At 35.5% G+C, this 22,401-nt stretch overlaps 2 protein-coding genes across 2 annotated transcripts; one reads left to right on the top strand and one right to left on the bottom strand.

Annotated features, from left to right (window-relative positions):
* Nucleotides 1-12,662: 12,662 nt before the first annotated feature.
* On the top strand, nucleotides 12,663-16,731 carry LOC120086348 (glucose-6-phosphate/phosphate translocator 2, chloroplastic-like). Its single transcript, XM_039042959.1, has 5 exons — nucleotides 12,663-13,709; nucleotides 14,127-14,352; nucleotides 14,673-14,895; nucleotides 15,514-15,727; nucleotides 16,273-16,731. Exons 1-5 carry the CDS (start codon nucleotides 13,194-13,196, stop codon nucleotides 16,282-16,284), a joined length of 1,191 nt encoding a protein of 396 aa, XP_038898887.1. The 5' UTR covers nucleotides 12,663-13,193; the 3' UTR covers nucleotides 16,285-16,731.
* A 935-nt stretch (nucleotides 16,732-17,666) lies between these two features.
* LOC120086861 (tryptophan synthase beta chain 1) lies at nucleotides 17,667-22,037 on the bottom strand. Its single transcript, XM_039043679.1, has 5 exons — nucleotides 21,605-22,037; nucleotides 20,152-20,508; nucleotides 19,055-19,497; nucleotides 18,858-18,952; nucleotides 17,667-18,183 (listed from the first exon to the last, which is right to left on the bottom strand). Exons 1-5 carry the CDS (start codon nucleotides 21,950-21,952, stop codon nucleotides 18,008-18,010), a joined length of 1,419 nt encoding a protein of 472 aa, XP_038899607.1. The 5' UTR covers nucleotides 21,953-22,037; the 3' UTR covers nucleotides 17,667-18,007.
* Nucleotides 22,038-22,401: the final 364 nt, after the last annotated feature.

Genomic DNA, 22,401 nt, shown 5'->3' with positions numbered 1-22,401 from the left:
TAGGTTATAAAAGAGACATATTTGAATAAGATTCAAATTTTTAGTTAAATGTTAGATATTTAATTTTGTGAATTAATTAACTAACTTAAGTTAGTTATTAATTATTTTAATTAGTAAATAAGTTAATTAAATTAAATTAGTTTAATTTAATAAATGGATGAAGTGGGTGGTTTTGTCTTTGAAAAAAATCAATCCCGCTTCACATTAAAAAAAAAGGTGGAGAGTTTTTTTTAAGGTGATTTTAGTTATTCAAGAGAAAAACTTATTCCTCCTCTCAGATCTTTTTTTCAAGCTTTTAGAGAGAAATGGTTTTTCTTAAAAAAAAAAAAAAAAAAAAAAAAACACTCTTATAACAAAATTGATTCATTATCTATTTCAAAAGGAAGTTCCCACAAACCAATTCCTTGCTAAAGAATAGTAAGGAAGACATTTTGGAGACATCCCTATACATGTGAGATAAGTTACATATAAGAATGAAGACCAGAAAAAGATTTGAAGATGTCACACCCCCGTCCAGATTACCCTCTTAACCTGAAAGGGAATGTGACGACAATAGTTACCAATCTTCTTATTGGCATTTACTACCTACTAACCTGCTTAATCTGTCTTAGAGACCCTGAATTATACAAACATACATTTACTGATGTAACCAACATTCAACAGACTTACATCAACAGGGTTTCATAACAACTATTCATATACATGACATATCCTTTGGCCTAACTTACTAAACTAGTCCTTGTTTGAACAAAACGTGTACAAATATTTACAAAACAAACGCCTAATCTTTTCCCAAGTTGGAGTCTTTGAATGGATAGCAGCAACATAGTTATCTTTTGGGGAGTTGACCACTACCTAGGAAAAAGAAAACATTTAAAAAAAACGGAGTGAGCTACTAGCCCAGTGAATGACTTAATAAAAACATAGTTCTCATGCTTAAAACTGAAAGCTAGAAAACTGAATACTGAAAACTTTTCAAGCAAACATGTTTATAAAACCTTTAATCATATCACATCTGAAACATAGCTAAGTTGATTCTGAGTTAAGAGAGAACCTGTCGAAATGCCTTGAATCTGTCTATTGGCAGTTCGAACAACCAAAGGTTTAGAGTAGTGCGTTATATAATCTCTTTAACCCTAAAGGCGTCGTTTTATGATGTAATTTTCTGAAAACATTCTCTCTAATAATACTGTTCTCCCTCTTCCCATGGACGTAGCTAACACACTGTTAGTGAACCACGTATATTTGTGTGTCGATCTTCTCTATCTCTACGCTCCTTTTTGTATTCTTTAATTGCTGATTTTGTAACAGAACCCTTTTGCTTAATCTCTCAATGTCAAACCTTACTCAAGAGAGAACCCTTTTTCTCAATCCCTTGACGTCAAATCTACCTACGTGCATGTAGTAATAGCTAAGTACCATCATACCTTAGGTACTACTTGTCACATCCCTTCCCGAGTTTACCTCTTTAACCCAAAAGAAGGCGTGAGGACAACAGATACCATTCTTTCATGACATCTATTGGCCAACTCTACTAGCTCGTTTAAACAAATAAACTTACAACAGAATTTTAAGAAAACAACTGGAAGCGTAACTCATTTTGGAAACTAGTTTATACACTTTTTAAATAATTTTTTACAACATTAGTCTCATCCCAATTACAACTTAATCTAGCAATATTCTAACTTGTAGCAGACCTCGACTTCTTTAGCAACCTGGACTCGTCTGCTACCTGCAAGGAAGACACTAAAGAAAAACATGAGCCTTTAAGCCCAATGAGTGGTAACAACTTAACAAGTCTCTTCAACTTAAAATCATATAAGCAAATCATAGCACGAGGTTACTACACAAACCTCCACCTCGAATGAATCTGTTCTCAACCCTATCTACACACAATGTAGATAATTAAAACGATTACTCATTATAACTGCTTATTTCCCTATGTGCACATAGATCTCCCTCTTATGTACTCAGAAGCTAGGCCCGTTGACCCTCTAACCATCACATGAAAGATTCCTTCCACAGGCTCAGGAACTAGGCTTTATGGCCCCTTAACCATCTCGTGAGATTCTGTCTCGGGCTCAGGAGCTAGGTCTGTTGACCTCAAAAATAAAATTCTCTCTTTTTTACATTAAAGAAAAATGTGAGCCTTTAATCCCAATGAGTCGTAACAGCTTAACAAGTCTCTTTCAACTTATAAACATATAAGTAAATCACAACATGAGGTTACTACACAAACCTCCACCTTAAATGATTTTTTTCTCAACCCTACCTACACACATGGTAGAAAGTTAAAACAATTACTCATTATAACTGCTTATTTCCCTATCTGCACATAGATCTTCCTTTTATGAGTTCAAAAGCTAGGCTTGTTGACCTTCTGACCATCCATGCAAGGTTCCTTCCACAGGCTCGGGAATAGGCCTCATGGCCTCCTAACCATACCGTGAGATTCTGTCTCAAGCTCAAGAGTTAGGCTCGTTGACCCCCTGACCATCCTGGCCACGTGTTATCTTCATGGTTTTGACCATTCGTTCATAATACTAATAAATAATTTAAAATATGCTAAAATAATTTAAAAGAGAATCACTCATCGTGATTTGTTGGAACCTTTCTCTCTTCCTAAGTTCCCTGGTTTCCCTTGGCTTCCGTTTGGAACCCTATTTCAGATTCATTTTGAAGCTCAGATTTCTCTTTATTTCAGACCTTATTTCGGGACACTTTTTCCTACAAATATGTTTAGAAATTTCTTAGCTTACTTACCTTAAAATTTGGCCTTCAAATTTCAACGCGAGAGTTCTGAATCTCAAGATTTCTCCACCTGGCTCGACTGTTCCTTATTCTGTGAACACCTCTAGGTTTCCTTCAATTTTGACAGCTCTTACTTAGAATTTCCTTATAGCATCCCTCATACAGAAACTACATTCAATTTATGAGATTTTGGCTCAAGAATCACTTGATTTTCACAAGTAGTTTAGGAGAAATCCTCATTTGAACTTGGTGTTGCAGTCTACCCGTAAAGCCTGAACAGCACTTGCACCTTCTATCTTTGACCAACGCAAGGGTTTTCACTATCAACGCATGCCCTTTCTGATTAACACAAGGCTTCCTCCGAACTTCCTCTCAAACACTCTTTCTTCCTAGTTTGACACCTCTAGCTTGTTTGCATGTCTAAGTGCCTTCTTCTTATGCTTCCAGCGCTAACCCTTGCCATATTAATAGTGAAATGTCCTCACCACCTTTAACCAATGAAACTCCTTCAATTTGCATGTCTTCTCATGTGCCACCTCAACTTGCATGAAATCTAAGACATCCCTTAGTTGGCCACATGTTTGGATGAATTAGTAACTCAGCCTTGTCCTCCAAGTTTTCTTGTCATCGCATAAACTCCTTCGTGGCCACATGTTTGTTTGAACGCATAGCTTGACCAATGCATCACCTCTCATGTGCCATACTAACCTCAATACCATCGCATAACCTTACTTGGCCACATATCCTTTCGNCCTCTCATGTGCCATACTAACCTCAATACCATCGCATAACCTTACTTGGCCACATATCCTTTCGCATGGCTTACCTTTGGCGCATGCGCCCATCAAGACCAATGCATCTCCTTCATCGCATGTCACTCCCATCACCAACTCTATGCCTAACCAACTTTGTCCCATGCGCTCGTGAAGTCCTTTCTAACCTCGAATGACCTTGGAGCATAATCAAACTTCAACATTAATGTAGAGCACACCATTACCGCATGACTAGGGCCTTCCAACGCATAACTAGTTTCAACCACCACACTCTTGGCCAGCAACTCCATGTGTCCAACATGTCTCTTATGCCTTGCCTAGTCATATGCGTCCAACTAAATTCTCAAGGCCAATGCATAGTCCAAATGACCGCATTCTTCTTCCCATACTTAGCCTTATGATTGGTGCATACTTCATAGGCCGATGCATAGTACCTTCAACGCATGGTCCTACAAGCCTTGGCATCACATGAGAATCGCACGATCTTGTCAACACACATTGCATGCCTCATTGCACGATTCCTAGCTTTGTTGCACAGCCCTAGCCTCATCGCCTTGCTTTTGCATCGCATAGCCCCAGTGCACATCGTATGCCTATCAGTCGCACGCTCCAACACACAACGCATTCTCAGCACTTTGCGCTCATCATCTTGCACCCAGCCTTGCGCTCATCCTTGTGCTCCGCGTGCAATCATGCGTTCACCCTTGCGCAATGACCTAACGCCCAGCGCCCACGCTCGTGCACAATCGAGCGCTTCTTTGCTCGTGCCTGGCAGATACTCGATGCACAATGCCCATACTCGATGCACGATGGCCTTTACTCGATGTATGATGGCCTTTCCTTGATGACATTTGGTAAATACTCGAGCTTACCTAGTATTTACTCAAAGCTTGGCCCTTCAACGCCTAGGATACTTCCATGCTTGGCCACCATTTCCACAATCAATACTTAGCCATTTAACTACTATACTTAATTATCCTCTTCTAAAGCATAGTTTAGCAAAGTTTCTCCCTATAAGCTTGCATTTTAAGCTACTTCCTATTCTTAAGTAATCTTTGTAAGGTGAGAGTGTCACAACTACTGCTCAGATATCTTCTCTAAGTTCTTTAGTATCAAGTTTAACATAACTTTCATGATACAAGCTTACTATACATGGAATCATAAAACATAGCTTTTGGTGAAACATGACTTTCCAACGCATTCTTATAAACATTATTGAAACATGCTCATAAACTTTATAAACTAGCATGCATTCATAACTTAGAAGAATTTGTTTGCATGAAAACTTATTTTAAATTAACTAGCATGAGAATAAACTTCCACTAAAACATGGATTCCTAAACATTTAAAAAACAATCATAGTCACTCACGGCTTTAAGCAATCCTCCTAAGGTTGATAAGCTTCTCTTATTGGTGTCAACCCTGTGAACATGATAACATACTTTAGCTACTAGGAATGGTCTCCCTTTTGAGACTAACTTGCATAATTAAGCTTCACATTTTCCTTAACACATTGGTCTTACCTCTCAACGGCTACCTTACTATACGTTGAACACTTGGAAATTTTCTTTAACCTTGGCTATGTGGCAATCACACACCTCCATCGCCCATGATACATGCACTCATCGCATGGCTAGGCACTTCAACGGCCACAACTCATCGCGCAGCCCTTTCCTTATGCGTCCAAGCCTTCCACGCTCGCATACATAACCTAAATCTCTGCTCAACGCATGCTAGAACTCACTTTTTCCCTTGTACGCATGTCAACATTGAACTGCCTGCTGGTTCATCTCAAGCAGCTGCCTGCTTGTTCAAAATTTTGATATTCAATTTATAATTCACATAACTTATTTTCAAAACCTTTCTTCAGAAACTTTTCTTCTACAAACTTATTCAAAATTGTCTTATCATATTTACCTTAAAATTTGAGCTCATAATTCTTCGTGGTTTGGCTAGAAACTCCAAATATTCATTATTGGCCCATATTCACCCGAGAACTCGACCTTCTTGTAATTTCTTCAGTTTCCAGCTCAATTCCTTTAGAGTTTCCTTCCAACAACCGTATCTTATCAACTAAAGTCACCAAGCTTTCAGATGGCTTTGAAGTTACCTTCATAGCCTGAGTAGATTGCTCAAACTGTGCATCTAAATTCACCCTTCCTTTTTATACTCGAGTTTGTATGCTTTACTTTAACTATTAAGCTGCAACCTCATCCCTTAAGTGGGATTAATTTATCTGATCATAATAGTTGGCCACTTAAAACGGTGGTTAAGCTGATTATTTTTCCATACTTCAACACAATAGCTACTTAACATTAACATTGATCAACGCTAGTTTACCAGCCTTGCCATTACACAACCCTTTGGCCGCATGTCTCAAGGCCGCCTAGGCACAACACCTTACTCAAGGATGTCGCCTTAACTTTCCTAGCTTGTAGCACTATCACCAAGCATCACACCATCACCTAGATAGCACCTTTATGCCAATGCCCAGCCATGCCATCACCCAATTCTTTCTTTGTCGCACACCACCTACCACTCGACGCATGTTCGACTCATCTCACAACTTTTCCTCTCATAGGCTCGTGGCCAACGCATAGTCCTCACAGCCCACACACTGGCCAGTGCACATGCCCAGCCTCAAAGCCTAGGCAGCTTCGCCCATGATGTGTGCTCAAGCCTACATTCCTTGCGGCTAACACTTAGCTTATTATCAGCACCTTCCCTCCTGCCTACCATACGCCCAAATAACCTCAAGAAGACTTGGCTACCGCATACCATGTCCCAAGCTTCAACGCATCAAAGCCTCCAAGCAATGTGTCCTCATGCGACCAATACTTATCCAACGAGGCTAACTCTTCTAGATGCTCACCTAACTTCTAATGATAAGGTCATCACCTCTCAAGTTCCTCACACCAACGCCTCATGGAACCCACGCCTATTCCCATACTTAGTCAAATTTCCCACTTGCTAAGGTCAAACACAAAGCTACCTGGGACCTCATTTCCAATACTTGCAACTTTTCCTTTATTCTTAAAGCATCCTTTTTATCCTTCAAATTTTCCCTACAATATATCACATTTAAACCTACTCAACATATTAATTAATATATTTAAGTAGGATAAGTAGGGTTCGAGGTTTACAATTTACCTCCCCCTTAAGAAATTTCGTCCTCGAAATTTGCTTCAATTCTGTCAGCTGAATAACCATTTCTTATTTGCTCTTCAGCTTCCCAAGTGGCTTTCTTAATGCCATGATTTCTCCATAATACCTTTACTAAAAGTATCATCTTGTTTCTCAGCACTTGCTCTTTTTTATCAAGAATCTCTACTGGTTTTTCCTTGTAAGTCAAAATTTTCTTTAGTTGTATTGGCTGTTTGGATAATACATGGGTATAATCTGGTACATATTTCCTCAACATTGATACCTGGAAAACATCATGGATATGAGATATTTCTGAGGGTAAATCTAACATGTAAGCTGTTGGACCGATTCATTCTACATGTACCTTGGACTCAACTTCCCTTTCCTACCAAACCTAAGTATTCCTTTCCATGGGGATAAATTAAGGAATACCTGATCACCAACTTCAAACTCTAATTCTCTTCTCCTCTTGTTTGCATAACTCTTTTATCTGTCTCGGGCTATCTTAAGATTCTCCTTGATAACCTTAACACTGTCAGACATCTGTTGAACAAGTTTTAGGCCTATCAATTTCCTTTCTCCTACTTCATTCCAACATACTAGAGTCTTACACGGTCTTCTATACAAAGCCAATCCAACCTAAATTTAAAACTAACCCAACTCAACCCTTATAGTTTGAGTTAGGTAGCCTGATTATTCGGGTTATAGAGTCATTTGAATACCCCTAGTATTGGCAACAAAGTAACAATAAATTAATTCATGTATGTATGTCTTTCACGACGTTATTGAGAGCACATAGGTGGGTTGATCGGCTTAGGACTAAAGAATAAATCGATTAGTTAATTAGGTGCTACAAGTTAATTAAATGTCAAGTTTCTCCCTAATTCTTAATGTGACTTTTTTGCTAGCTTGGATGTTTCATTACTTGTTAGTTTAATGCTTAGTTTAATTAGGATGCAAATGTTAATTAATGAGTTAAGATGCTTAATTCATTATTTTTGCGTTAAGTAGACCATGTTTGCAATTGTCTAAAATAGAAATCTCGTGATCAAATTTCCATTGGGTCATTTCATTCTTCTAAGTCAAAATGTTTAGTTAGATTACACTTCTATCCTTTACTCTCTTACATTTTATTTTTTCGCATTGCACTGTCTCTATCTACACCAAAACCCTCTCCCATTTACCACTTTAATTAAAAAATTAGCTTAGTGAAACTGATTTTATGCTTCCTTGCGGATTAATCAGATCTTGCTACTAATACTATTAAGTAATGGTAATTTTTAGATTGATATTATAAATTGTATTTGATTAGGAAGACCTTCAACAGGTTTTCTCTATCAAATATTAAAGCTCCAAACATTTTCCTATTCTTGACTTTTCTTTCAATATTATAATTTTTAAAAGTTTTTATAAAAATATATATTTTTTCAAATCATTTAGGGAAATATTGTAGTTTTTAAGAAGGTAGAATGTTGAAGATGTTACCTTCTTAAAGTAACTACTCCTTAAGCAAAATAAGCTAGCTTTTGCTTTCAAGTAGGGGTGTTCAAAAAACTTGATGTTCCAAAAAATCAATAAACCCAATCCAATCCATGCGGTTTGGATTGAGTTATCAACTCACTTAGGTTGGGTTGGGTTGAGTTTAAATAAATAAAAATTTTATAGGTTTGGTTGTTCATGAGTTCGCCTAATATAACCCAAACCAACTCAAACCAACCCGAACTTATTATGAACTTTAAAATATATTTTTTTTTGTTACTTATAACACAATTATTTATACATATATTGATTTTAATTTTATTTAATTTCAATATTTTTTGAATATTTTATTCTTTAACAACTTTTAAAAATAGTTTATTTGCATTTTAGAAAGAAAATTTTCATTATATAAATTGAAATTGAGTTGTTAATATTAATTTAATATATGAAAATAATTAAATTAGAGTTTTACGTATATACGTTTTGCTTCTTTCTAGAACAAAATTTTAAATAATGATTTGACTAACCCAAACCAATCCACGGATTATTTGGGTGGAAGAAATTTACAACTCGAACAATTGATCGGTCTAAAAAATCCTTCAACCCAATCCAAACGAATATCTCTACTTTCAAGTGTTTCAAAAACCAAGTAGGAAAGGCGTTAAAAGAAATGAATAAAGAAGAGAGAGAGTAGAATGTGTTTGTGAAGTGGAAGTATGGCAGAAAGTCCAGCTTAGAACATTTGAAAACAATGAGTAATTCTAGGGAGGTAGTTTAAATGTGGTAGGTCACATTGAAAAAACCCTAGTTTTCCACTAGGTCACATGTAGAACATGAGAACTTTTATATATTTTTTTAACAAGGTTGCAATATTAAAAAAAAAAAAAAAAAACTCCTCCCTCCTCTCGTTTATCACTATTAACAAAATATAATGATATACAGGATCATTAAAAACTAATTGTGAATCCAAGAAATGACCAAAATATGTTTGTCTAAACATGTGTAATTGAACTAGACTTATTAGTCTTAATTAAAGACACAATTTTTGCAAGTTGGGAACACCATGTTAGAGTAATCGGAAAATAATCACTCTCTACAGATTTTTAGTACTATTGTCATCTATAAAACAAAGGTAAAAACAGAATAAATTAATTTGCAATCATACAATAGACAGTAAATTGACACAAAATGTAGAGTTTTCCTTTAATCTTGATGTAGATCCCGACCAAGAACGGTCTTGAGATTGAAAACAATATACATAAAACCTTTAGGTCTCAAACCTCTCGGACTAGGGCATGACTCAAAATTTAATTAATACACATCATATTTTAGTCTTGATACAAATCTTGGTCGAGCATCGTACTGAGATCAACTATAGAATGTGTTATAAAAGTCCATCTCCATACCAATTTTGGAAGAGATTGCATCAATCTTGAGAGAGATTCAATTTAATTCCAAGAGTGACTACGATTTTTTCCCAAATAATGCAACATAAGTCCATAACCGTTAACTCGCATCCAAAAAAAGAGAGAAGAAAAAAGAAGAAAAACTTAAACTACCAATACGTAAAGCATCAAAGAGTCCCAAAATTCACTAAAGATTTTCATTCTGAAAAATCCTAATTTCAGAGAGTCCTAAAAATTAGAGAAGGTAAAAAATAATAAATATGGTTACTTTTAATTTGTGTGAGTCGAAATACTAACAAATCATGTGAAAAAAAGCTGAATATTTGTCATGTTTGGCCTCAAGAGTTGTAAAGTATGAGTTGGGAAGGTGGAGTTGTAAACTCCACTCCCTGTTTGGCCCAATGAATTGGTGGGTCTCACTAATAAAAAAAATCATTTTTATATTTTGACAATTCTTATACTGTGGGCCCCATGACTTTGTAGACTTCATAACTCCTTACACTATTCCATTATTTACCCCAAACGCCCAAATTTTCAGAGAGTTTGACACATTTTGAGTGTGTTTGGCATGAGAGTCATTTAGTTTGCTGATTAAAAAAAAAAAATGAGTTTTGAATCAGGGATAAAATGGTATTTTCATTGTCGATTCAAAAGTAAAGTTCCAATATTTTCATCTAATCTTGAGGGTCGATCTTGGTTGAGAAGGACCAAGAAAAGCTATTATAATAAGTTGACAAAAGGATACTCATGGTGAAAAATGAAAACTTTGAAGGGTTATTTATGATAATTTTCCAAAATAACAATAGTAATATTAATAACATTCCACAAAAAAAGAAAAACAATTTCATTTCTATTTAATACAAAAGCATTTCTAATTATGTGGTTAAAATTAAAATTGGGTATTATTGTTTTTTTTAGAGTTATATTAGTTGGTAGTGTTCAAACTTAATATTTTAATATTTTTAATAGTATATTTTGTCTATATCTTTGGTCTCCTATTTTAGGAGGATAATTACTAGGATGAGGATTGAACAAAAAAATAGTTATCAAATATGTGTGAGTTTTATTTTTGAAAACTAAAATCAGAAAACCAAAAACAGAAAGAAAAAAAGGGAACGAAAACAAAAAGAAGAACTGCAAAAAAGGTAAAACAAAATACATCAATAAGACCCATAGCCCATATGTTTGTTGTTTGCAAAAATGGCAAAAACACAGTCCAACCCGCATGTAAAAAATGTAAAACATCACAAATACCCTCACTATTAATATACATATAATACACTCGATACACTTGATACACCCGATACACATGATACATATATTATACTATTGATATACATTTGACACACCCGATACACTTGATACACTACTGATATACACTTGATATAGTTGATAATTATGCAATTGATGGATAAACTGTGGATAAATTTGTCAATCATTCACTTGTTTATATTGGTGATAAACTTGATACATTTGACTAATATATTTGATAATGATACACTTGACTGATATACTACTGATAAACTTGATTATGAGGTATTCTTTTATAATGGTAATACATTTAACTGATATATTGTCAATATACTAGACTGATATACTGTTAATACACTTGGCTGATATACTGCTGATACACTTGATAATGATGTACGATTGAATTGATATATTTTATAATGATACACTTACATCAGTACTCCTCATCGTTGTTCACCTTCGTCTACTGTAGCATGTTCAGTCGCCAATCGCCAGTTGGTCGTCGTTCACCACTTTTTTTTCCTCTTTCTATCTTTCTTTTCTCCAACTTCTCTCTTTCACCAACTAGCACTGCTCCACGCCATCTCCCACCACCCACCACTTGACCTCCTCCCCCACTTACCTCAATTGACTGCTACACGTCCATTCACCGTCCGTCGGCCATTGATCGCCGCTTTTCTCTCTCTCTCTTTCTTTCTCTCCCTATCAATTGATTATTTCATGCAAATATGGAATAAAAAATAACTATAAATCCATATTTAAATTTTTTGTCATATTTTTAAACTATCAAATATGATTGACACACCTACAAAATAGCATAGTCAAATTGCTACCCATTGCAATTTTTCGAACCAAAAAATAAAATGGTTATCAAATATAGCCTAAACAATTGGCGCCAAAATAAAGGCTACATGAAATGCACATTTTTTCTTATTCAACAGAAAAAAGATGGAGATTTGAAAATTAGAACGCCTAAGTTATAGGTTAAAATCACTTTCAGTCCTTAAACTTTCCTAGAAGTAATAATTTAATCTGTGTATTTTGTTTTGTAACGGTTTGCTCTTTGTACTTTTAATTTTGTAATAATTTAGTCCTTAAATTTTAATATGTAATAATTTAAGTTCTATACCCTAAAAATTGTAACGATTTAATTCTCATCGGAAAAATTATTTCAACTATTTAATAGAACTTTTAGCCAGGTAGATCAATAAATTAAATAAGAATCAATATACTTAAAAGTTATAAAGTCTAAATCGTTAAATAATAAAAAATCGACATTTAATTTTCGTAAAAGGTTTTATGGTAGGATTTAGTTGTCCCAAATTTAAAGGTGCATATACTAAATTGTTACCCAATAAACTATAAGAACAAAATTGTTACAAGATTAAAAATATAGAGATTAAATCCTTAAAAACCAAGGTTAATAGATTTAATTATTACCCAAGAAAGTTAAGAGGCCAAAAATGACTTTTAACCTAAATCATCTATTAGACAAATTAAGCTATACTTATGTCAACAAAACCACCATTATATTAGTTATTGAAAAGAGATTGTTTAAAATTTCATATGAATCTTAAACTTACTTTGATCAAAATGAAATGTATCTAAAGCGTAACAAGACTTAGATATAATACTCGTCCCACATTTTTATATAAATATATTAAAATGAAAGGTATTGAAAATCTACGTAAGTATTTTCTTGATCTAGGAGGAGATTACATCATTCAAGCATGGAAGAGGGCACATGACTACATGGTGAAGCCCTGATTGATCATACCAAATACAAAGTTTCCAATTCTTACAAAGGTTACATGGCAACTTTCCAATACCAAAAAAACTGAACCACCACTTTTTCTCGTGAAAATGATCCTTAAAATCACATGGCAACCAATCTTCTCCTCATTTCATAGTCCAAATCCAAACCCCATTACGAATTCCTCTCAAATTTTCCTATTTCTCAGCTCCCCCACTGACCCCATCATTCCTAAACAAGAAAAGTTTTGGTGGGTTTTCCAAATAATATTCCATTCCACCCATTTTCCAAAGCCCCCTATTCTTGAATTTTCCCTCGGAGCCTTAAGATTGTCGCCGTCTCATTTGATTTGATCCCCTTTAAAAAATTCCCTTTGAAAAATAGTTTCTTCTCCTGATTTCTGTTTCTGGGTCGGTCAGTTTTGATCACTTTTTTGAAGGGGTTTTTGTTGGGCTCGAAAGTCGTAGCTTCTTTGTCCCTTTAGAGTCGTGAAAGACCAGTTCGTTTCACGGCTCTTTGAGCTTTGAGAAACCTTTTTTTGGGTCTCTCTCTTTGTTTTGTTGATCTTATTGCTCGAACCCAGAAGTTCAATCGTTGATTTGTTGGAAGTTTGTGATACCCAGTTGGATTTCTACCATGATCTGTGCTGTGAAACAATGTTCTAGGGGCATCCATTGCTCTGATGGTGTTATTCGGAGCAAAATCTCCGTTCCCTCTCAGCGATCCTCGTTTCTTCCACCTCTTCCAGTGCAAAAAGCTCGAAACTCGGCTGTTTCTATTCATAAGGCTGTACATGTTTCTACGCTTGAGAATTTTGGATCACTTGGGGTTCGTAAAGCTAATCTGATCAAATGTGAAGCTTACGAGGCTGAGAGATCGCAGCCAATCGAATCGAGCATTGAGTTGCCGCAAACCCAGGTCCCTTCCGAGGCCGCGAAGAAGGTGAAAATTGGATCCTACTTCGCTCTTTGGTGGGCTTTGAACGTGGTTTTCAATATCTATAACAAGAAAGTGTTGAACGCTTACCCATATCCATGGCTGACCTCGACTCTGTCGCTTGCTGCCGGATCTCTGATCATGTTGATCTCATGGATGACGAGAATTGCCGAGGCTCCCAAAACGGATTTGGAGTTTTGGAAGTCCTTGTTCCCTGTAAGTTGTACTAGGATTTGTTTGGTTTTATGATAGGGAAACGTTTGTTTCATAAAGAAGACAAAAGAGATAGAAGTTTCTTATTTGTTATGTTGTGGTTTTTGAATGGGTTGATTTTTCAGCCACTGAATTTCACTTCTTGGTTGAGGATAAAGCTGATGATAGGGAAAGCTAGCCAAATTAAGCAATTGTGATGGAAAAATAAACCTAGTATAGTTGAAAATATCACTACACAATCGAAATTTTAAGTTTGACATAGAACTTTTAATTTCTTCTTGTCATTCTTTCGTGTTAAGGATAGAATAAAGATTCTCTGAGTTCTAATTTATTTGAATTATCCTTTTTTTAATGAGTTTCTTTGTTTAGATAACTTGAATGTTTGTATCTATTGATGTTGATGTTATTGTTTGTTTCAAGGTTGCTGTTGCCCATACAATTGGACATGTTGCTGCAACCGTGAGTATGTCAAAGGTTGCAGTTTCATTCACTCACATCATCAAGAGTGGTGAACCTGCTTTTAGCGTATTGGTTTCGAGGTTCTTGTTGGGTGAGACCTTCCCGCTTCCTGTCTACTTGTCGCTCCTCCCGATCATCGGTGGGTGTGCTCTCGCTGCTGTGACCGAGCTCAACTTCAATATGACGGGTAACTGAATTCAACCTTCCATTATAAAAAGTATAGTTATTTGCAATTTTAGGAACTCTGATCTCTAATATTGTTGTTCTTTTCAAGATTATTGTGTATCATGCTAACCATTCACTAATGTACAAGTAGTTTACATTCCTTATCTTTAGTCTGCTTTGTCTCTCTAAACTTCAAGTTGAGACATTACTGCAATATTTTAATACTTGTTTGTAGTTTTATGTTTTGCTGACATTGGCTTGCTTTGGAATAAATGCTGTCCCTCTACAGTGTTCTTATATAAATTCTAATATAATTGCTTTCCTATGGTTTTATCGCTTCAGGTTTCATGGGTGCCATGATATCAAACTTGGCATTTGTATTCCGCAACATATTTTCGAAGAGGGGCATGAAGGGAAAATCTGTTAGCGGGATGAACTACTATGCATGTTTATCGATTTTGTCTCTGTTACTCTTGACACCATTTGCATTTGCCGTGGAAGGACCACAATTGTGGGCTGCTGGATGGCAAACGGCAGTTTCTCAAATTGGACCTCATTTTGTTTGGTAATTTTATTAACATATTCGTTTCTTGGCATCGATTGGGAAGTTATCAGCTAATGATTAATCCACTTTATTCATGTTTTCTCCATATCTGATTGCCCGTTTGATGATTCTTCTGTCTGATTAAAGCAATATATTAACATGATATTATTGAGCTCTGTACTTAATTAAAGTAAAACCATCCTGATTAATATTGGGAATGTCTTGCTTATGGGATTTGCATACTTGGGAACTGAAATAGAAAGTGTCCTTCTGTCAATTTCATGCGGGGGAGCATCCTGACGGTTCAAACAATAATTTCTAGAAATGATTGTTTAAACACCTAACTAGATTAAACCAGATACCACTTCTAGTTTCAGGACAAAAAAATGGATTTTATGCGAAATCTCATAATAAGCTTGGTAATCTTTTTGGCTACTTCTTAAGTAGTAACATGGATTTGTAGAATGAGCTTGAAATAGGAATATTATTTTCTTGTTATTCAACTTTATAATTAAGCAAGTTGCATGATGTTTGTCATATGATTGAATCTTGTATTGCTGGTTTGAGCCTAAAATAATGCTTATTGTATCGATTGTTTGCTGTTAACATAATTTTGTAACTACATGGGAAAAAATATAGGTGGGTTGCAGCGCAAAGTATATTCTACCATCTCTATAATCAGGTGTCTTACATGTCCTTGGATGAGATTTCTCCCTTGACGTTTAGCATTGGAAATACCATGAAACGTATATCGGTCATAGTTTCTTCCATCATCATCTTCCGCACACCTGTGCAGCCAGTCAATGCTCTCGGAGCTGCCATTGCAGTTCTTGGAACCTTCATATACTCGCAGGTGATTCCTTGTTCTTCGAATTTGCTCCTCCTTGGTTCTTCTTCTTGGTTCTTTAGTAAATATATCATCTCATCATATTAGTATGGGTCTTGAAGATAACCTATTGGTCCATACTTGTGTTAGGATAAGATAAGGTTTATGTGTTCACATTATTCCCATGTCAAAGCCCCCAATAAAAAATATAAATAAAACAAAGAAAAAGAATTAGGGGTAAAAAGATATAGAAACAGAACTGCCAAATCTATGATATGCACTCTGGTCACAAGATATTAGAATTCTGACCTCATTGTTTGTCGCACAATTTCTTGAATGCTGACTTGGAAATGTAAATGTCGAAAATCGGTTTTCTATTTTTTCCTTTACAGGGTACAGGAACAAATTTTGTTGACATTTCTTTTTCTTCCCTCCTTGAAAAGAACGTTTATATTTCCCTTAATATTCTCGAGCATCTTTGATAATCTTTACATCAGATTGAATGCATTAATGAGAGACAAACTTTCACAATCAACAGAATTTGTTGACCAAATCTTTTCCTCTGTTTGCAGGCAAAGCAATGAAGAGAGAAGAAACGAACCACAAATTTAGGTTTACGATAATGTAGCATTAATGTATCGGAGAGGGAGGTATGTCTCATAGTACATTTGAGGCAAAAAAGAAAAGGGAAAAAAGCAACAAAGAAGGCGAAGAAAGAGAAGCCAATGAGGTCGTTTCGGAATATTTAAGACTCAAAATTTTTATTGTAATGAAGCAGGAGCAAGCAGCTCTCTTGTTGTAGATATAAATAATGTTTAAATTTATAAGTTTCTATATGGGTGGGTTAAGTAAGTTATTAAGCATTTTGTTGCAGCTTCTTTGTTTGAGAAGATGAGGAAGGAAGAAAAGGGGGTTTGAAGGAATGGAAGGAGGGAAATGGTTTTTAATATATAATAATGACAAGAGAACACCTTGTCTTTTGTCTCCTTTGCCTATTTGATTATGAATCATAAATTATTATGTGGACCTCTCTTCCTTTGCTTTAAAAGTTTCACATGGTGGTAGTTGGTGTGTTGACAAGCATCTTCTTTGGATTATTCCCCTCCAACTTGTCCACTCGCTGCTCCTTTTTCATGTCTTTTCTATCAACTCTCAAATCTCTCTTTGTGATTGATTTTGCTCACACGTGTGTGCTGTGTTGTTTGGATATTTACGAACTCGTCCTCTGTTTCAAAATATTCACTCTCTTACTGACCTTTAACCAAATGAGCCGTGGAATGATTGTGATGGTAACTTTAAATATTTCAGGTTTTAATTTTCGCTCTAGCCTCTAGGTTATTGTCGGTGTTTTACCATCATTCTAATAGATTTCTATGTCAAAGATAGGTTTGAAAGAGAGACCAGAATAATATTGTAACTTTTGAAATTTTTTTTTTGAAAGAATATGGTTTTGGTCTTCGCACAATTGAAAGGATTGGGGTGTATTTGCCCTTTAGCAAATGAAAATTGACCAAACAATCTAAGGTAGAATCATTCAAATTGTGTGGCCCAAATATTCTCAATCGTATTGACATTCCGAGTGCTTAAAAACACTAATATTTTTTTTTTCATTTGAAAATACTTACATACTTAGGGAGATTTGCACCAAGAAGTTTAGGAGTTAGAAAACATAGAGTTGTGAACTTTACTCCTTATTTAGCCCAAAGAATTTGTGACTCTACAACTAAAAAATATCAATTTTTGTGCCCTATTAACTCTTTATACTGTAGGCTTCAAGAATTTACAACTTCTCATAATTAGCAACTTCACTACTTGTCCCAAACTCGATCTAAACAAACCCTGAGATTTGTTAAGATCATATATTATGGAACTAGGTTTGTAGAGCCCACTTTCTATACAACATATTAGTCCAAACACAAATTACACTGTTTGTCCAACTTATTCTTTTGTTACAGTCCAAACACCATGATACAAACTCATATTCATTAAAACCGCAAGTCAAATATCTAATAAGATCAAGAAATAGTAAAAGCTATCCTCACAAGGTCAGACTTTTCTTTTTGCCAGAATCTGTACCAAAATCCAAACTTTACTTGTATAAATACAACATATAGTTTTTCTAAAAGAAAGAAATTAAAAAAAAAAAAAAAAAAGGAAAGGAAAAGAAACTTTGTTTTGTAATGTATGCTTTATTGTCTTCAAGCTCGGATCTCAACATATTGGAAAACAATTCAATTCAGACGAAGCTTCTACCAAGAAGGGAAAATGACCTTTAGTTTTACTAGTAATGGCAGCCATAGTGATGTGTCAAACTTGCAAATATTTGATTGCTGTCTGGACATCCTTATCCCCTCTGCCACTGCAGTTAAGGACGACCTTTGCTCCGTCTGGGAGGGTCGGGCACAACTTCTCAAGATAAGCCAGAGCATGAGATGTCTCCAAAGCTGGGATTATGCCCTCTAATCGTGACAATCTCTTGAAAGCTGCAGTCACAAGCCAGATTGGGAATTTAGCCTCTAATGATCAGAAGAATAAGAAGCAACCAGAAATGGTGAAAGCTAGCTTCACAACCATCAACTTGGACAGAGATCAAGTTCCAATCGGATGTACAAGTTTCCAAAACAACAGTTCATAGTGATTTAAGATGACAATTAAAATTAATCAAGAGACAAATACAAGGAAGAGAAACCTCCCCCAAGACCAACAACTCCACTATCAAGATCAAGACTCTGCAGTAGATTAATGATCAGAGAATCACTGGGTGAAACAGAGCTCAGATTATGGTAACAGATAGGTCTTGTGTCAAACTAATTTATTATAATTTATTTAAAATTTAGAACAGACAATTTCTCATCAGGAACCTAAAAAAGAACCGTGATATTTGATCATGATTTAGTTATTTGCCAATGCACAGTTTACAAGATTGGTAATAGATGAAACGAATGCATAGCAGTTTCCACCTAAAAAGGTGGGTGAGATAGGAAAGAGAGAAAAATATTTAACAGAGCACAGTAAAGTGATTGTAGTAGATAAGTATCAAAACATTTGTCATTTTAGAATAAAAAGAGAACTTTTCAAAAGATGGATGACATATCTAACAAAAAAAAAAAAAAAAAAAAAAAAAAAACCAAGAAACGAACATATTGCAATCCAGTACCTTCCAGTGCTTCATCATCAGTGACACTGTGGTACTCAGCTCGGCCTAGATCTTTCAAATAACTATGCTCTGGTCCAACCCCAGGGTAATCCAAACTGCAGACCATGAAGAAGAAAACATGCATTAAATTTGACAGGTGCAAGATTGGAACAACAAGCTAACCTTATCATAAAGAGAAACTTGTATATATCCCATACCCTGCACTGATCGAGTGAGGCTCAATTATTTGTCCATCATCATCCTGTAGTAAATAACTCATAGCTCCATGTAGAACCCCAACTTCCCCTTTGGTTAGAGTGGCTGCATGCTTACCACTATCCAAGCCAAAACCTGCAGCCTCCACACCAACCAACCGAACATCTTCGTCATTGACAAACTCATGAAATAGTCCCATAGCATTAGAACCTCCTCCAACACATGCTACTAGAACATCTGGCGTCCCTCCCCACTTCTCCAAGGCCTGTTTTCTAGTTTCTTTACCAATCACAGCATGAAAATCTCTCACCATCATGGGATACGGGTGGGGCCCAGCAACAGATCCTAAGATATAATGGGTAGTCTCCACATTAGTCACCCAGTCCCTTATAGCTTCTGAAGTAGCATCCTTTAGAGTGGCAGTACCAGAATGAACTGGCCTAACCTGCAAAGTGAGTGTAATTTATAATTTGATTATTCATTTTCAGCTGTAGCACAAGAAATATAGGGCATCAACAGAAACACCTAGGATGAGTACCAACTATGGATCACACCTAATAAGATAAACCTTATATTTCGAGATGCTGATTCATGAAAAGACTTGGAAAAAGTATAAACACTGTCACCATATTGCAAAACTATCTCTACAAACAATGATGGAAAGAATAGAAGACAAATTATATTACATGCCATACAGCTTGCTTGACCGAATAAGCTGCACTTCAAATCATATTCATAGTAAGGATACAAATCAGAGAAAGTTACATCCATAAGTTCAGGGAGTGCTAACTAGCAATGAAAAAGGAGAATAACCAAACAGAATGTCCGACTATGTAGTAGAGCAACATATCAATTGGGTAATAAATACAAACGTTATCGGAGGGATCTAAAATATGCAAAAGTGAACATTCAGCCAGGGGAACAAATAAGATTAAACTCCTGGTGTGTTGAGGACCCTAATTCTCTAACAAAATAAGATATTCACAGTTTTGAAAGTTCAAATTGATCATAACAGTTTGGATGATGAAATTACAGTCCTCCAAATCAAAGGCTGCAGATTAATAATGGAAGAAAACAACCAAAATTATAATGGACAAACCTCAGCCCCAAGAAGCCGCATTCTGAACACATTGAGAGCTTGTCTGTCCATATCTTGGGCACCCATGTAGATGATACATTCTAGTCCAAACCTAGCACAAACAGTTGCAGTTGCAACTCCATGCTGACCTGCGCCTGTTTCAGCTATAATCCGTTTCTTTCCCAAACGCTTAGCAAGCAAAGCTTGGGCAACAGCATTGTTAATTTTGTGAGCCCCTGTGTGGTTAAGGTCTTCCCTCTTTAGGAAAATATGAGGCCCCTCACCATTGGGACGTCTGTAGTGCTCAGTCAGCCTCTCTGCAAAGTATAGAGGGCTCTCTCTCCCCACGTAGTCTCTCAAAATACCATCCAGCTCTTTCTGATGATTAAAGTCAATTATTATAAAGAGAGGGTGAAAAGAATAACAAGTACTACTTTGTATTTCCTATTGAGAAACTACTGAATTTCAAAAATCATGAACTTTGCAATGGAATTAATAACCGTCTCTAAGCCTTCTTCTCTTTGAAAATAACATCTACCTATGTGATAGTTTTATTATGTAACTGTAGCTAACGAATGTAAAATTCCCACTTTTCCACTTCCAATTTCAAGAAAGCATGTGTCAATAAACGGTGTCACATTACGTAATTCTGAAATGAAGCTTTGGACTGATAGCACAATACCTTAATTAGTGGTCTTCGAAGATATGAAGTTGAAAGTACGAGTCATATAAAGCATAAAAAGGAAGAACAATTAAACACGTGATATTCTACCAAAAAATATTCAATTGGTTATGTTTATCAACGAGTCAAAGAAAAACCAATTCAATAGTTAAGAAAGGACCATGTCAGAATGCACATACACTCTTTAAGTTTATTCTACCAAAAAAATATTCAATTCCTAAAGTTTACCAAAGGGTCAAAAAGAAGGAAAAAAAAAAACTCAACTTTTAAGAAAGGACCATATAAAAATCCACATTTCTCTATGAACCACACTACATTGAAACTCACTTCTGTCAATAAATTCACTTCATTCCCAGCCAAATTATTTAATTTAGAAATCATTTTCATTTAAATCTACCAAACACAAATACGACTAAACTCAAACAACAAGCATTCACAAGATTCTAAATCCTCAAACGACTAATTTACCAATTGAGACCAATAGCAAAAAGAATTATATCCATCAATAAACTCCATTCCTAGATAGGATTCCTTGTCTCCTCAAGCAACAAATAGCGTCCATTGAACTCAATTTCCAGCAAAAGCAGTCGATTGAGAAATCATTTCAACTTAAATCCACTTAAAACCAAATAAGCATTCTTGAGATTCAACATCCTCAAACAGAACAAAATTAGGTGAGTGAAACAAAAACCGAAAAATCAGTAAATTAAACTTCCTCTATAAAAAAAAATACAAAAACAAAGAATCATAAACGAAAACGGGTCACAAAACAAGACAAAAATTCCCTCAAACCTGAAATTCTTGGTCCCCAGCAAGGGAATGGAAAGCAGTTTCAAGCTCGGTGAGGGCATGCATTAGGGTCTCGGGGACATACTTTCCCCCAAAACGCCCAAAATGCCCAAATGAATCGGGTCTCTGTTCCAGATTCAAATCGTGGAGTTTGTCCTCCATTGCCAGAGACGGCTCCCGAGTTAAAGTACAGGAGATGGCGTTTGACCGGAAAACCGGTGATGGGTTGGACAAAACTCGCCGGAAATGGACCGGAAAGCGAGAGTTGGAAGAAGAAATCTTGGTATTAGAATGGGAAGACGACGGTGAAATGGTGGGGATTTTGCAGTTCAGGGCTGTCGAGGCAACCATTTCTGGAGAGAGAGAGAGAGAGAGAGAGAGATGGATTTTTGTTCTAATTATTATTTTTTTTCTCTTTTTTTGCTTTGGTTTTTGACGAATTTATAATAAAATAGGGCAGCTCGCTGTTTTCGAGTTGTTGTAATTTGCTAATTTTCAGTTTTCAAGTTTTTTTTTAGTTTAATATATATTTCATATTTTTCTGAATTTTCTAATGAGTCCCTTGTTTTAACTTTTTTTTTATTTTCGTCCCTCCAAAACTCTCCCTTTTAATTATGTATATTAAATTAAGTTAAATTACAAGTTCAATCTCCAAACTATGAGTTTTGTGTTTGTTTGACCCGTTTAGTATTCATTTGGTTTTTAGTTTTCGTTTCTAAAAAATAAGCTTATAAACACTGCTTTCATTTCCAAATTTCTTTTTATATTATCTACTATTTATCAATGGTTTAAAAAGTCAA

The sequence above is a fragment of the Benincasa hispida genome, chromosome 9 (assembly GCF_009727055.1).
Source record: "Benincasa hispida cultivar B227 chromosome 9, ASM972705v1, whole genome shotgun sequence".
NCBI lineage: Eukaryota > Viridiplantae > Streptophyta > Magnoliopsida > Cucurbitales > Cucurbitaceae > Benincasa > Benincasa hispida.
Note: the sequence above shows the minus strand (reverse complement) of the source record. Positions and strands in the feature narration are given on the sequence as shown.